Source organism: Lynx rufus, unplaced genomic scaffold, assembly GCF_022079265.1.
Source record: "Lynx rufus isolate CCGP_SWC_20201006 ecotype Redwood Valley unplaced genomic scaffold, mLynRuf1.p SCAF_16, whole genome shotgun sequence".
In the NCBI taxonomy this organism is placed as follows: domain Eukaryota; kingdom Metazoa; phylum Chordata; class Mammalia; order Carnivora; family Felidae; genus Lynx; species Lynx rufus.
Genome location: NW_025814830.1, coordinates 3,873,509 through 3,889,439, shown reverse-complemented (window position 1 = coordinate 3,889,439; position 15,931 = coordinate 3,873,509). Strand labels below are relative to the sequence as shown.

At 55.4% G+C, this 15,931-nt stretch overlaps 1 protein-coding gene across 3 annotated transcripts in view; it reads left to right on the top strand.

The window, feature by feature from the left end:
• MYH14 (myosin heavy chain 14) overlaps positions 1 to 15,931 on the top strand; it is an 86,776-nt gene that overhangs the window by 17,265 nt on the left and 53,580 nt on the right. For all 3 annotated transcript variants that reach the window (XM_047077569.1, XM_047077568.1, XM_047077567.1), the window contains 5 exons: positions 8,977 to 9,072; positions 10,250 to 10,368; positions 11,899 to 12,051; positions 12,964 to 13,137; positions 13,448 to 13,621. In XM_047077569.1, the coding sequence (XP_046933525.1) occupies positions 8,977 to 9,072; positions 10,250 to 10,368; positions 11,899 to 12,051; positions 12,964 to 13,137; positions 13,448 to 13,621 (716 nt within the window). The remainder of the gene's footprint in view (positions 1 to 8,976; positions 9,073 to 10,249; positions 10,369 to 11,898; positions 12,052 to 12,963; positions 13,138 to 13,447; positions 13,622 to 15,931) is intronic.

Here is a 15,931-nt window from a genome sequence, read left to right as displayed (position 1 = left end):
AGACGCTCGACCGCTCGACCGACTGAGCCACCCAGGCACCCCGAGGTACTGTATTTGTTTGCTAGGGCTGTTGTGACAAAGCACAACCCAAGCGCCTTAAACAGCGGAAGCCGCTGGTCTCCTGGTTCTGGAGGCCAGCAGTCCGAGATCGAGATGATGGCAGGGCCGCCTGGTCCTGGGAGGATCTGTTTGTTCACTGCCTCCCTCCCAGATTCTGGTGGTTTCCTGGCAGTCTTCGGTGTTCCTTGGCACATAGGAGCATCACCCGATCTCTGCCTTCATCATCACGTGGCTTCTGCCCGTGTGCACATCTGTGTGTTCAGATTCCCCCGTTTATAAAGACACCTGTCGTGTTGGATCAGGGGCCACCCTGCCCCACTGCGATCTCATCTGGACTTTAATTATATCCGCTTGAGTCAGTACCCGTATAAGGTCACATTCTGAGAGGTCCTGGGGGTTAGGACGTCAGCCTATCTGTTTGTAGGGGAACAGGCACGATTCAGCCCATAAGTGCATGTAGGTGGACCTCAGTCCTTCTGCGACTGCCTGACTTTTCATTGTTCGTGTGAACTTTGAGGTCTAGGGTTGAGTGGAGGGGCCGCGTCCCTTTCTCCTCTGGCCTCCAGCACTGCGGGAGGCCCAGGGAGCTATTGTTGGCTCTAGGGCCAGCTGGGAGGGCTGGAAACCCAGCGCCAGCTTGCCTGTCTACCCAGGCTGCAAACTGGCCGGCCTCCTGGGGCGTATTGACACAGGGTCTCAGGCCTTCCTTGCTGGATTTCCCAACCTTGGTTGTGTAACTTCCTCCGCCTGCCTGAGAGTCGCCCGGGCAGCTGGCAAACAAATTCAGATGGAAGCCACAGGGGGGCCTGGCCTCTGACACAGGTTGCCTCAAGTAACCCTGGGAGCAGCCGCCCTGCTGTGCCCTGGGTGTGGGAAATTCTTTTCCTTTATTTTTTATTTATTTTTATTTTTTTTTAACTTTTAAAAAATGTATTTATTTATTTGGAGAGAGAGAGAGAGAGAGAGAGAGAGAGAGGAAGAGAGAGAGAATCCCAAGAAGCTCCCACACTATCAGCACAGAGCCTGACGTGGGGCTCGAACTCACGAACCGTGAGATCATGCCCAGAGCTGGAATCAAGAGTCAGACGCTTAACTGACTGTGCCACGGAGGTGCCCCCGATTTTTGCAATTCGGAAAAACAAAACTTTTGAAGTGCGTAGGCACGTGGCGACATAATCTGAATGTGCCAAAGGTCGCGGTGAGGAAACCCACGTCTCCTGAGGTGCCCTGAACCCTAGATTCCCTCCCACTGTTCAGGATGCAGGAAGCTGGGAAGAAATATTTTAGACAGCTACGAAAAGACACGTGTTACTTTTCTATAAAAGGAGGCATTTCCTAGCCCCTGGGCTGATGTTCAGCCGTACCAGGGACAAAAATGTTAAGATATTTCTCTACTGCATTTTTTAAAGTTTACATATTTATTTATTTAGAGAGAGTGGGTGGGGGGGGGGGCAGAGGGAGAAGGAGAGAGAAAATCCCAAGCAGGCTCCTGGCGGTCAGTGCGCAGAGCCCAATCTGGGGCTCGATCCCACGAACCGTGAGATCATGACCTGAGCCGAGTTGAAGAGTCAGGCGCTTAACTGGCTGAGCCCCCCAGCCAGTTTAAATGCCCCGCTGCTGCATTTAAAAGTTCCTCTGTAGTTGCTGCCGCAGGGGGACCGCATCTCCTTGACCTTCTGCCCAGGACCATCCCAGATACAGCAACAAACAGGTGAAAGGCACCTGGCACACCGGGGGTGGCATTGCGGTTAAGGACTCAGCTCATCTCCCCTCTGCTAATGTGCTTCGTGCCCCACTTTTCCCAGCAGACAGTATATTTTAGCAATAATTCTGGTTTTGTATGTATAGGTAGACTTCAGTTGTGAGTTGGGGGGGGGCTGCATGAAGTTTCGTTGTTTAAATGGACTAGGATTCTTTTTAAAAAAATTTTTTTTGACGTTTATTTATTTTTGAGACAGAGACAGAGCATGAACAGGGGAGGGGCAGAGAGAGAGGGAGACACAGAATCGGAAGCAGGCTCCAGGCTCTGAGCTGTCAGCACGGAGCCCGACACGGGGCTCGAACTCACGGACCGCGAGATCGTGACCTGAGTCGAAGTCAGACGCTTAACTGACCGAGCCACCCAGGCGCCCCGAGTGTTTTTTCAATTGTGGAGACTCCACTTCATCGCCGCCCAGAAGGTGGCGCTAGTTTCCATCCCCACCCACGGTGTCCCCAGAGTGCTGTGTCCCCTGGGTGCGTGCCAGCAACCGCCGTCGTAAGCTTTTGGGTTTTCGCTGGTGTGGCAGGTGGATGGGGTCTCGTCGTCGTTTTCTTTAGCGTTTTATTGACAAGGAGTGGAGTCGGCCAGTCACCTTTTCGTAGACTCCTTCTGACAGAAGAGGTGACCGAGGTCCAGGGAGGTGGGGTGCCTTCCCTGGGACTCATCCCAGTGGACGAGGAGGTGGTGGGACCTGGGTCGGACCCCACAGCCAGCCCGCGATCTGGTTTTAGGGAGGCGGGTGGGCACCTCTGGGAAGCTTTCCGGACCATCTCTGGGAAGGTGGTCGCCAGTGGGAAGCCCGGGGCGGAGAGCACTGGGGACCAGTCCAGGCAGGCACCATGAATGACACTTCCAGTGGTTGAGCAGAGAACCTGGCACTTGGGTCCTGGCTCCTGTGAGCAGGACTGGGCGTCACCGGCCCCACGCCCCTGCCCCCGCTGGCCTGGGCTTCCTTGCCATCGGCTGGTCCGAGGTCACCAGCAAGAGCTAACTGCCAACTTCTCGGGTGTCAGATTCACCCGGGCGCTTGGCCCCGGTGCAAGTTCCTAAGTCAACTGTCAGAGGCCATTTTAAAGGCCACTGCGGGGGACTTAAGTCCGGGCTGGGTCCGGGCTGATGTTAAGGAATGAACGATCATTCAGTTTTTAGGTGATGATGCTATTGTGGGTCCATAAGGGAGATGTCCTGGTTTATTTATCTTCTGGGAGGTGCGCCGCTGTCCCCAGGGGAGACTCCCAGAACTGCCAGGGCTCTGGGCTGTCCCCCGACTGCCCAGTGCCCCTGGACCCCAGGCGGGCAGAACCAGAGATCTCTGAACCCAGCTCCTCTCACTGCCCAGCTTGGGAAACTGAGGCCCACGAGGTCACCCAGCTTGTCCAAGGCCACACTGCAAACTCCCACATCCAGTAATGTATCCCCCACTAGTTAACTTTTTGCCATTTATTCATTAATAGAGTGAGTCATCCAACGGCGAAGGGGTTTGTGGGCCAGTCGTCTGTAGGCACTGGGCGAAACTCACAGTGGCCAAGACAGAACGAGCCCCTGACCCGTGGAATGCTCAGACCTAGAAGCGTCCGTTTACACAAACGGATTAGAGTTGAGCCCATAGAGGGGGGGAAGGGTGACCAATAGAAGGTGCATGGAGCAGGGACCACATGTCACAGGGTTCCATCACGGTCGGGGGAGGGTCAGGGCAGCCTCTGGAGGAGACGGCCCTCGGCTGAGCAGTGATGACCTGGCAGGAGTTAACCAGGCATAGATGGGAGGGTCTGAGGCAAAGCCCTGGTGGCAAGGAAGAGTGTTGGAGGAACCGAAAGGGGGCTGGGTGGCTGCTTGGAGTAAGCGAGGGGACCCTGGGGCCGGAGGAGCTGTGAGGGTCAGGGACAGGGTGCCAAAAACCCTGATAAGAGGTTAGATTGAATCCCAGAAGTAGTGTGGACCACGGAAGGAATTCCTCCCTGGAAACAGGCAAGCTTAAGTTCATCCATGAAAGCATTTATAGAGCACTAACTGTATGCAGAGCGCACGCTCAGGAGATGAGGAAGGAACAGGTACTTTCCATAGGGATTACGATCTCAGTGGGGATGGAGAAAAATCAGTATTTGTTGCACACCCTGTCGTGCCCTGCAAACTATACCAAAACCTGTTTTTTTAACTTATTTTTATTCTTAATGGATGTTACATTAGTTTCAGATACACAGCGTATGGATTTGACAGTTCTTTCATTAGTCAGTGTTCACCACAAGTGTAGTCAACGTCTGCCTTTGGTTTTCTTTGAGAGAGAATTCATGTAACCGTGAAATTCATCATTGTGAAATGCACAATTCAGCAGTTTCTAGTGCACGTAGATTCCTGTCCCGCAAGGTGTTTAATTCCCGACACCAAATCCTTTTCTTAAATGTTTATTCATTTATTTTGAGAGAGAGAGAGAGAGAGAGAGAGAGAGAGAGAGAGAGAGAATCCCAAGCAGAGTCCACACTCTTCAGGCAGACGTCAGGGCTCTTCAACCTGAAGTCAGGGCTCGAACTCACCAACCGTGAAATCATGACCTGAGCCGAAATCAAGAGCCCGAGGCTTAACCGACTGAACCACCCAGGTGCCCAACATACAGCTTTTATAGTAGTAACTCTCTGGAGGTGTCTAGTTGGCTCAGTCGGCTGGGCGTCTGACTTCAGCTCAGGTCATGATCTCGCAGTCTGTGAGTTCGAGCCCCACGTCGGGCTCTGGGCTGACGGTTCAGAGCCTGACGCCTGCTTCGGATTCTGTGTCTCCCTCTCTCTGCCCCTCCCCCGCTTACCCCCCCCCAAAAGTAAATAGATGTTAACAACAACAACAAATTTTATAGTAGTAACTCTCTGTAGATTCTCCTGTCTTAAACAGCCAGGGCTCCGAGGAGATCAAAGCCTGCCATTTGGACACTCTTGGTTACAAAGGAGACGCCCCGGCTTGGCCACCCCTGAGCCCCTGACCTGGAACACTGAACAACATGTTCTACATGCTTGATGGGCTTAGAGATGGCTCTCTATAGTCTCAAGACAGGGGCTAACCCGGGCGTGCAGGGTATGCTTGTACTAACCAGCCTTCCAGCACGTGCCTTACAACGTGGTACCTCTGACCCCCTGTATTAGCTTCCCATGACCAGTCACCAATGACCACAAACAGTGGCTCAAATCAACACACCCTTATTCTCTTACAATGCCTGAGGCTGGAAGGCCAAAGCCAGTCTCATGGGACTAAAATCGAGCTCTGGGCAGGGCTGGTTCCTTCTGAAGGCTCACCAGGAACATCCGTTTTCTTGTCTTTCCCGGGTTCAAAACACATCACTCTAACCTTTGCTCATGTGGTCTTCTCCCTCTGCCTCCCTCTTTTTTTTTTTTCCCCTCTGCCTCCCTCTTTTTTTTTTTTTTAAGTTTATTTATTTTGAGGGGAGGATGGGCAGAGGAGAGAGGGAGACAGAATCCCAAGCAGGCTCCTCCCAGCTCAAAGCCCGATGTGGGGCTTGAACCCACGAACTCATGAAATCATGACCTGAGTCAAAATCAAGAGTCGGACGCTTAACCAACTGAGCCACCCAGGCGCCTCCCTCTTACAAGGATCTACAGTGAGAGTCTACCTGGGAAATCCAGAATAAATCTCCTATCTTGACTTTTTTTTTTTAATTTAATTTATTTATTTTGAGAAAGAGAGCGCGAGTGAACAAGGGAGGGCCAGAGAGAGAGGGAGAGAGAGAGAATCCCAAGCAGGCTTCACGATGTCAGCAAAGAGCCCGACGCGGGGCTTGAACTCACAAACTGCGAGATCATGACCTGAGCCGAAATCAAAAGCAGGACACTTAACTGACTGAGCCACCCAGACGTGTCCCCGTTTTGACATTTTTAATTTAATCACACCAGTGAAGGCCACTGTGCTCTACAAGGTAACATTCACAGATGCCAGGAATTCGGATGTGGCTCCTGGGTGGCTCAGTCGGTTAAGCATCTGACTCTTGATTTTGGCTCAGATCATGATCTCACGGTTTGGGGCGTTCGAGCCCCTCTTTGAGCTCTGTGCTGACAGCATGGAGCCTGCTTGGGATTCTTTCTCCCCCTCTCTCTGCCTCTCCCCCACTCTCTCTCTCTCTCTCTCTCAAAGTAAATACATAAGCATTAAAAAAAAAAAAAAAGTCGCACACTCCACCGACTGAGCCAGCCAGGCACCCCTCCCAAATTTTTTAGGTTACACACACACAGGTGCACGCACACGCACAGGCACGCCCATCCACACACATTTCCCCAGGATCACACGTGTCTAGCACATGTCACTCTCCGTCCGTCTGGAACTATTCCTTCTTTATCATTGGCGACCTTGAGACTTTTGAAGATTACAGACCAGTTGTTTTGTCTCAACTCGGCGTGTTTCCTTGCGATTAGATTCAGGTTTCGGGTTTTTGGCAGCAGTATCCCAGCGGGGTGCTCCTCCCTTCCCCCTCCACCACCCTCTTTTTCTAAGTAATCAGCCTAGAAGCAGAGACACCAAAAAAATGTGCTTGGAGCCTAAGCATCCAGTCCGGGGGCTTTCTGCAAGCGAATGCGTGTATAACCGGCACCTGGAAGGTCCCTCGTGCCCCTTCCCGTCACCAGACCCCCCCCCCCCCCGCCATGTGATCATTATTCTGGTATCTAACAGCTTACTTGTTCCTGCATTTGGGCACAAACAGACCCATACGGTGGGTGTGCTTTCGTGTCTGTCGTCTTCTGCCTAACCACGTGACAGTGAAGTTTGCCCATGTTCAGCGAGTGGCCAGGAAGGGGCTTCTGAGAGGCCGGCTCCACGGGCGCATCCCCTCCGTAAACGCTCGGCCAGCTGGAAGGGGATGATTTGCGCGCTTTTCTGTATGCGGGCCACGTGTACGTGCTTCCATGCGAATTTTATGCTGGAAGAAGGCGGCAAAGAGGAAACGCAGCCGTTAGGGATGAGGACGCTGGAGTCAGACTGTCGCAAGTTTGCGTCTCCCCTCCGCTGCTGGTGAGCTCCAGTTGGTCGCCTGACTGTGCCTTGGTTTCCCCATGTGGGAAGGGTTTTTTTTTTACTCACAGGTAAAATGTTATTGGAGGACCTGCCTCGCGGAGTTAAGAAGGTTAAGTGAGTTCATTTGGGAGTGTTTGGGACAGGACCTGGCATGGAGGGGGTGGAAAGAAATCGACGTCCATTTGAGCCCGGAAATCGCGAAAACCGTTCTGGAAGGCGCGGTTGATGGGGAAGCTGGGCGCTTGCGCGGATCTGTAGCGTCGCCATAAAAGCGGCGGGTACAGGTCCAGTCAGTCCCGTGTTCATGGGTTTTCCGTCCCGCTCAAGGGCTGCGTGCAGCTTTGCTGTCGCAGATGAGAGGGCTCCCAAATCTTGATAAAATTCTGAACAAAACCCGACCACAGCGTCTCCTAGGATTTCATCGTGGCTCCGTTCCTGGAAAATCTACCGCGTGTCAAAACCAAACACGAAACGCTTGTGTTTATGCATAAACCGGGTCGGGTTGCTCAGATCATTACAAACCATTCTGTCATGGGCAAAAATGTCCACGGGGACGCTTAGGAGTCACGCGGTGTGTGGGCAGTGCTTTGTGCCACAGAAGGGCGTCTTCACCCGGGTCCCCACCCGCCCGGGCCCTGTGGTCTCCAGACGCACCCCGCAAGTGGCCCCGTGGCCTCCGTCTTTATGCCCGCCACCCCCTGGGAGTTCCTGCGATGTACTCTAGGGGGCAGCAGTCCCCATGAGCGAAATTTCTGGCAGCGCTGTGCTGACAAGGGGGGGGGACAGTGCATCCTCTTTTGCAGGTTCTGCATTTGCGACTTCGCCTACTCGCTAAATTTAACCATACCCTCCTCCCCCAACCAGTACTCCTGGTGCTTCTGGGAACGTTGCGTCTTTCACACAGGGGTGGAAAGTTGGAGTTGTACACACACACACACACACACACACACACACACACACACGGGGCTGGGGTTCCGCGACGCAGTGCCCTGCCGCCTCGTCTCGGCTCCACCGTAAACCGGTGCCCTTTTCGCCGGCTACTGAGTGCCACGTGTTTCACGGTTTTGCGCTTTGCTGGTTGATGGTTTCACTGTCTAAAGTGCCCCCCACGCGTCGGGCTTAATGCGGGCTGGCATCCCCACGTGCAAGAGGGCTGTAGTGTTTCTCACAGAGAAAACACATACATTAGATGAGCCTTCTTCCGGCTCCCATTAGAGAGGTGTTGGCCGTGAGCTTGATGTGAACGAAGCGACATTATATAGGTAAGGTATCTTTGGGACAGAAACACGCATAAAATGAGGTGATGTAAGGGCTCCTGAGTGGCTCAGTTGGTTAAGCATCAGACTTTGGCTCAGCTCATGATCTTGCAGTCTGTGAGTTCGTGCTCGGCATTGGGCTCTGTGCTGACAGCTTGGAGCCTGGAGCCTGCCTCAGATTCTGTGTCTCCCTCTCTCTCTGCTCCTACCCCACTCGTGCTCTCTCAAAAATAAACAAACATTAAAAGAAAAAAAGAGGGGCGCCTGGGTGGCTCAGTCGGTTAAGCGTCCGACTTCAGCTCAGGTCACGATCTCGCGGTCCGTGAGTTCGAACCCCACGTCGGGCTCTGGGCTGATGGCTCAGAGCCTAGAGCCTGCTTCTCATTCTGTGTCTCCCTCTCTCTCTGCCCCTTCCCCATTCATGCTCTGTCTCTCTCTGTCTCAAAAAATAAATAAACGTTAAAAAAATTAAAAAAAAAAGAATTCATTTATCCGCTCATATGTTTTAAGAGCTTCCCAGTGTCACCAATGGATTTTAAGCTGAGGAATAGTGGTGTAATTTTGACATAGGGTTTTAAAGCTGGATTTCCTTTTTTTTTTTTTTAATGTTTATTTATTTTAAGAGTGAGAGGGAATGCACATGCATGCGAGCAGGGGAAGGGCAGAGAGAGAGGGAGAGAGAAAATCCCAGGCACACTCCTTGCTCTCAGCGCAGAGCCCGACTCGGGACATGATCTCGTGAACCACGAGATCATGACCTGAGCCAAAATCAAGAGTCAGACGCTTAATGGACTGAGCCACCCAGGCGCCCCATTAAAACTGGATTTCTAAGGGGCTAGTTAAGAGCACACATCAGAGTGCACGCACACGAATGCCCTCTCTGCCCCTTAGCCATGCTGCGGATGGTCTCGGCTGTTCTCCAGTTTGGCAACATCGTCCTGAAGAGAGAACGGAACAATGATCAAGCCTCCATGCCTGACAACACAGGTAACCCCACCTGACCCGCTGCCCACGCGGGGTCCTTGTGTCCCTCTGTTCCCCCGGACAGAGCAGCCCCCCCCACTCCCTGCTCCCCAGCAGGGCATGCCTCCAAGCTGTGCTGATCCTTTACCAAGATATCATCGTCCACTCTGTTCCTCATTGTAAAAGGTGTGACCTCTGCCAAAGCTTTGAATAACACCAGTGTGCCCGAGATCCCTCCCCCCCCACCGTCATCCTGGGCCCTCTGACAAAACTGCCCTTAGCATTGGGCTTATCTCCTCTTGGCCTCTGTGCTTTGCATATATACTTTAGTTTTTGCTTTTCAGAAGCAGAATTATAACTGATATTCCTTTTTTTTTTATTTTTTTTCAACGTTTATTTATTTTTTTGGGGACAGAGAGAGACAGAGCATGAACGGGGGAGGGGCAGAGAGAGAGGGAGACACAGAATCGGAAACAGGCTCCAGGCTCTGAGCCATCAGCCCAGAGCCTGACGCGGGGCTCGAACTCACGGACCGCGAGATCGTGACCTGGCTGAAGTCGGACGCTTAACCGACTGCGCCACCCAGGCGCCCCGATATTCCTTTTTTTTAATCAAAATGGAAATAGTTCTGCTTCTTTATTATCATGAAATAATACAAGCTGGATGGGGGGGGGGATCAGGCAATACAGAAAAGTATAAAAGCAGGGGAATTACCACTGTCATACTCCTGAGCGGTAATTCACTGCAACATTTTTGGGCATTCCTCTCTGGGCTTTGTTCTTTTTTTTTGTTTTTATTTATTTAAAATATTTTTTTAATGTTTATTTATTTTTGAGAGAGAGAGCAGGGGAGGGGCAGAGAGAGAAAGAGAGAGAGGAGACACAGAATCCGAAGCAGACTCCAGGCTCTGAGCTGTCAGCACAGAGCCCAATGCGGGGCTTGAACTCAGGAACTGAGAGATCATGACCTGAACCAAAATCAAGCTTCGGCTGCTTAACCGACTGAGCTACCCAGGCGCCCCACGTCCGGGATTATTTATCCCATGTTGGGGTCCCAGAGAGAGAATCGTTGGGCCAGAGGAACATACACACTTTTAGGACGTGTGATACCTCTGGTGGGAGAGGCCGGGCCCCTGGTCTGTGCTCAGCGGCCGCTGCCGCTTCCTAAGGCTGATCAGACCCCCTGTCCCTCCCGCCCTCAGCCGCACAGAAGCTGTGCCGCCTCCTGGGACTAGGGGTGACGGATTTCTCCCGCGCCCTGCTCACCCCCCGCATCAAAGTCGGCCGAGACTATGTGCAGAAAGCTCAGACCAAGGAACAGGTGGGCGGGGCGCCGGGGGGCGGGGCGCCGGGGGCGGGCGCCGGGGGCGGGGCGCCGGGGGGCGGGGCGCCGGGGGGCGGGGCGCCAGGGTCCTGGAGCTTTCAGCCGCTTATGCCGGGTTTTTCTTGCGCTCAAACTTTTGCTAGTGTTCGCTCTGTTACCATCTCTGCTTCTGGTGCTGGGAATAAAAGTAGTAATGGAAACAGACCATGCCTTTGTGGAGCTCAGGCTGAAGTAGGAAACAGATCATTAAAAAAAAAACGCATAAACGGTGGGGCCTCCTATGAAGGAGGGGGTTTGGGGGGTCAGGGAAGTCCTCTATGAAGAGATGATGTTTGCGTTGAGACCGAGATGGCTCAAGGCAGAGGGAACCGCATGTGCAAAGGCCCTGGGGCTGGAACAGGCTTGGCGAATTGAGAACATGAAGGAGGTCAGTGAGGGTAGATAGCCAGGGCCAGGGAGGCAGAAGCTGCAGTCGGAGGGGTTTGGAAGGGGACGGATCACACAGGGTGTTAGGGGCCACGGTAAGGAGGTGAGTTTTATTCAGAGCGCAGCGGGCCAGTGAGGGTTTAAGCCAGGGAGTGACTTGATTCGGTTCATCTTTTATGAAGACCCCCTTGTCTACTGCATGGAGAATTGGACCCAGGGGGCATGGGTGGGAGCAGGGGGACATGAGGAGGTTGCTGTCAGAGTTCAGGCGAGCGATGGGGGTGGGGGGATGGGAAGTGGGGCAAAGCGAGCCCATGTTAGATAGAAGTTTCCAGAATCCAGCTTTTGGGCAGAGGCCTCTGCCTGTCCCAGGCTGGGAACTCGAATGAAGAACAATTGTGAAGACATAGAGAGGGACATGAGGGCCAGAGATCGGAGCTCCCGCCGACCCAGGTTCCATCTCGGCTGAGGTCCTGTCGTTAGTACCATTTTACAGATGAAGAAACTGAGGCTCAGAGAGGTTTATTCACATGCTTGAGGCCACACAGCTTTTTTTTTTTTTTTAATTTTTTTTTCAACGTTTATTTATTTTTGGGACAGAGAGAGACAGAGCATGAACGGGGGAGGGGCAGAGAGAGGGAGACACAGAATCGGAAACAGGCTCCAGGCTCTGAGCCATCTGCCCAGAGCCCGACGCGGGGCTCGAACTCCCGGACCGCGAGATCGTGACCTGGCTGAAGTCGGACGCTTAACCGACTGCGCCACCCAGGCGCCCCGAGGCCACACAGCTTCTAAGGGGCAGAGCCAGGATTCAAACCCGGGTTGTCGGCCTCCAGAGTCCACCTTCTGAACTCTCACGATGCTGTTGAAATTGGTTCAGGGGTTGGGGGGGGTGGGTTGATGACCTCACGTACCCCCAAGCGGTTCCCAGTGCCTGGCGCAGCGTGGGGGTCTGTACCGGTCGGTGTCATCGATTAACGTAACATTGTTCTCGGTGAGCCGCGAGGGGGCCCGTCCATGTCAGTGCCTCCTTGCTGGCCCTGGGCTTGTGCTGGGGCCGTGGAAGGGGGACCAGGCCCTCACATGCGCCCCGCCCCACAGGCCGACTTCGCGCTGGAGGCCCTGGCCAAGGCCACCTATGAGCGCCTCTTCCGCTGGCTGGTCTTGCGCCTCAACCGTGCCCTGGACCGCAGTCCCCGCCAGGGCGCCTCCTTCCTCGGCATCCTGGACATCGCCGGCTTCGAGATCTTCCAGGTCTGCACCTGGGGCCAGGCTGGGGCCAGAGGGCTCCGTCACTCCGGCCCTGTCCCCCTCTCTTTGTGTCCCTGTCCCCCTCTCTCTGGGTGTCTTTCCACCAATCCTGGACCATCCCCCCCCCACGTCTCTTTCCTCCTCCCTGTCTCTGTCTCCTCCCTTTCTCTTTTCTCTGTGCCCCCCCGTCTTTGTCCTCCCCGTGTCTCTGTCCCCCTATCTCTGTTCCCTTACCCATCTCTGTCCCCCTCCTCATCTCTGTCTCCCAGTCTCTGTCCCCTCTGTCGGTATCCCCATTTCTGTCCCCCCATCTCTGTCCCACCCCCTGTCTCTGTCTCCCCCCATCTCTGTTCTCCCCCCCAACTCTGTCCTCCTTGTCTTTGTACCCCCATCTCTGTCCCCTCACCCCTGTCCCCTCATCCCTGTCCCCTATCCCTGTCCCCCATCCCTGTCCTCCTTGACTTTGTACCCCCGTCTCTGTCCCCCTATCCCTGTCCCCCATCCCTATCCCCCATCCCTGTCCCCATCCCTGTCCCCCCATCCCTGTCCCCGATCCCTGTCCCCCCATCCCTGTCCCCCATCCCTGTTCCCATCCCTGTCCCCCCATCCCTGTCCCCCCATCCCTGTCCTCCTTGTCTTTGTACCCCCGTCTCTGTCCCCCATCTCTGTCCTCCCATCCCTGTCCCCATCCCTGTCCCCCCTTCCCTGTCCCCCATTCATGTCCCCCATCCCTGTCCCCATCCCTGTCCCCCCATCCCTGTCCCCCATCCCTGTCCCCCCATCCCTGTCCCCCATCCTTGTCCTCCTTGTCTTTGTACCCCCGTCTCTGTCCCCCATCCCTATCCCCCATCCCTGTCCCCCCTTCCCTGTCCCCCATCCCTGTCCCCTCTCTCACTGGTCCCTTATCCTCCGCAGCTGAACTCCTTCGAGCAGCTGTGCATCAACTACACCAACGAGAAGCTGCAGCAGCTCTTTAACCACACGATGTTCGTGCTGGAGCAGGAGGAGTACCAGCGCGAGGGCATCCCCTGGACCTTCCTGGACTTCGGCCTCGACCTGCAGCCCTGCATCGACCTCATCGAGCGGCCGGTGAGCCTCAGGGCCCGGCCGCCGTCGCGTCCACCGCTGGGAGACGCTGGGAGACAACCCCCCCCCCCCGCCCGCCCGCCCACCCCCCTCCGCCTCCTGCCCCGCTGGGCCTCAGGCCTCTCCCTCAGTTAAGGACTCGCAGGCGCGCGGCGGCCGCCGCGGGCCCCGCTTCCGCCCAGGCGCTGATCGACAGCCGTTCTCGCATTTGGCTTCCGTCCCCGTGTCCCTCACAAGAGCTACGAGTTAGCAGCAGCCTAAGGGTCCGGCATTCGGGGATCTGACGTCCTCTTCCCCTCCCGTGGACGGCTAGGCTAACCCCCCCGGACTCCTGGCCCTGCTGGACGAAGAGTGCTGGTTCCCGAAGGCCACGGACAAGTCCTTCGTCGAGAAGGTGGCGCAGGAGCAAGGCGGCCACCCCAAGTTCCAGCGGCCGAGGAACCTGCGGGACCAGGCCGACTTCAGTGTCCTGCACTATGCGGGCAAGGTTGGAGGCAGGGCGAGCCGTGAGGCTCGTGGGCGGGAGTGGGGACCACCAGGCTGCAGACCCAGGAGAGGGCAGGGGGGAGAACGCGGGGGGAGGGGGGAGGGCGGGGGGGGGGAGAGGGGGCAGCGGGGAGAGGGGGCAGCGGGGAGAGAGGGCAGGGGGGGAGAACGCGGGGGGAGGGGGGAGGGCGGGGGGGAGAGAGGGCAGGGGGGAGAATGCGGGGGGAGGGGGGGAGGGCGGGGGGGGGAGAGGGCAGGGGGGAGAACGCGGGGGGAGGGGGAGGGCAGGGGGAGAGAGGGCAGGGGGGGAGAACGCGGGGGGAGGGGGGAGGGCGGGGGGGAGAGAGGGCGGGGGGGGGAGAGGGCAGGGGGGGAGAACGCGGGGGGAGGGGGGAGGGCAGGGGGGGGGAGAGAGGGCAGGGGGAAGAGAGGGCAGGGGGGGAGAGAGGGCAGAGGGGGAGCAGGAACTGCCTGATGTCCTGACAGGGGCCAGGAAAACCCCAGGAGGACTGAGGACTCTGATGTAGGCAGCAATAGCTTCCTCAGGGCGCCTGGGTGGCTCCGTCGGTTAAACGTCCGACTTCGGCTCAGGTCACGATCTCGCGGTCTGTGAGTTCGAGCCCCGCGTCGGGCTCTGTGCTGACGGCTCAGAGCCTGGGGCCTGCTTCAGATTCTGTGTCTCCCTCTCTCTCTGCCCCTCCCCCTCTTGCACTCTGTCTCTGTCTCCATCTCTCTCTCAAAAACAAACATAAGAAAAAAGAAAAGCTTCCTCAAGGACGGGCTATTTACGATAGGTTTGGAGGGGTGGGCCCGAGTTCACTGAGAGGAGAATGACAGCATTTTATCCTCCCATTCGGCAAAGGTGTGCCTTCTGTGCTCAGCCCTGTGCCGAGCAAAGCTGGGGCCCCAGGGTGGACAGGGTCTCTGTCCTCACACAGCTCCTGCTCTGGGCGAGAGACAAGTACAGACCGTTAGGGGGTAAGGCGGGGGTGGGGGGGTGTTTAGTGGGGGCCGCGTAGGGCGGTGTGAAAGCCCAGCTGAGGAACGCCAGGGGGATTTCACAGAAGAGAGGCAGGCGAGATTGGAAATTGAAATCAAGGGTCCACAAACATTTTCTGTAAGTAGTTTTGGCTTTGTGGGCCAGTCTCGGCCACAGCCGCTCAGTTCTGCCATTGTAGTGGGAAAGACACAGCGGGTAATGCGTAAACGGATGCATAAATGAAGGCTGTATTCCAACAAAACCTTATTTACAAAAACGCGGCAGCCTGGATTTGGCCTGCGGGCCGTAGTTTGCCAATCCCTGGCCGAAATGACGAGAAACGGGGGGTGCCTGGGTGGCTCAGTCAGTTGAGCGTCTGACTCTTGATATTGGCTCTGGTTGTGATCCCAGGATCATGAGATCAAGGCCCATGTCTGGCTCCGTGCTGAGTGTGGAGCCTGCTTAAGATTCTCTCTCTCTCTCTCTCTCTCTCTCTCTCTCTCTCTCTTCTCTCTCTCTCTCTTTCCCCCTCTCTCCCTCTCCTTCTACCCCTCTCCTGCTTGTGTTCTTTTGTCTCTAAAATAAAAGCAAAAAATTTAAGGGGAGCCTGGGTGGCTCAGTCGGTTAAGCATCAGACTTTGGCTCAGGTCATGATCTCACGGTCCGTGAGTTCGAGCCCCGCGTCGGGCTCTGTGCTGACAGCTCAGAGCCTGGAGCCTGCTTCGGATTCTCTGTCTCCCTCTCTCTCTGCCTCTCCCCCACTCACGCTCTGTCTGTCTGTCTTTCTCTCAAAAATGAATAAGCATTAAGATTCTCTCTGTCTCTCTCTCTCTGTCTCCTTCTGCCCCTCTCCCACTCGTGCTCTTTTTGTCTCTAAAAAAGGGCAAAACATTAAAAAATAAATGAGGAGTAACAGCCATCAAAGGATAGGTGAAGGCTGGGAAGGGCTGTCCGGGGGGGAAGGAACAGCATATGGAGGCTGGGAGACAGGAGACCTATGTGTTCTGTGTCTAGCACTCACTTCCTTTCCCAAACGTTGTCTGAGACCTCTGGTGTGCCCAGCCCTGTGCTGTGAGTCAGACCTGAATCCTGGCCTCAGGGGAGCCACTGTCTTTGGGGGGCGCACACGTGTGGGGAGTTGTGTGGGTCAAGACTCAGACTCTGAGAGCCTCAAAGCAAAGCCCTGAATACTCAGAAAATCCGTGTGAAATACGTGTGAAAATCCGCGGTGACCAGGAATGGCAGGGGTAAACGCCGAGGTGGAAATGAACTTGCACGTTTGAGGAGCCGTGAGGAGGCCAGGGTGGCTGGAATAGAATGGATAAGGAAGAA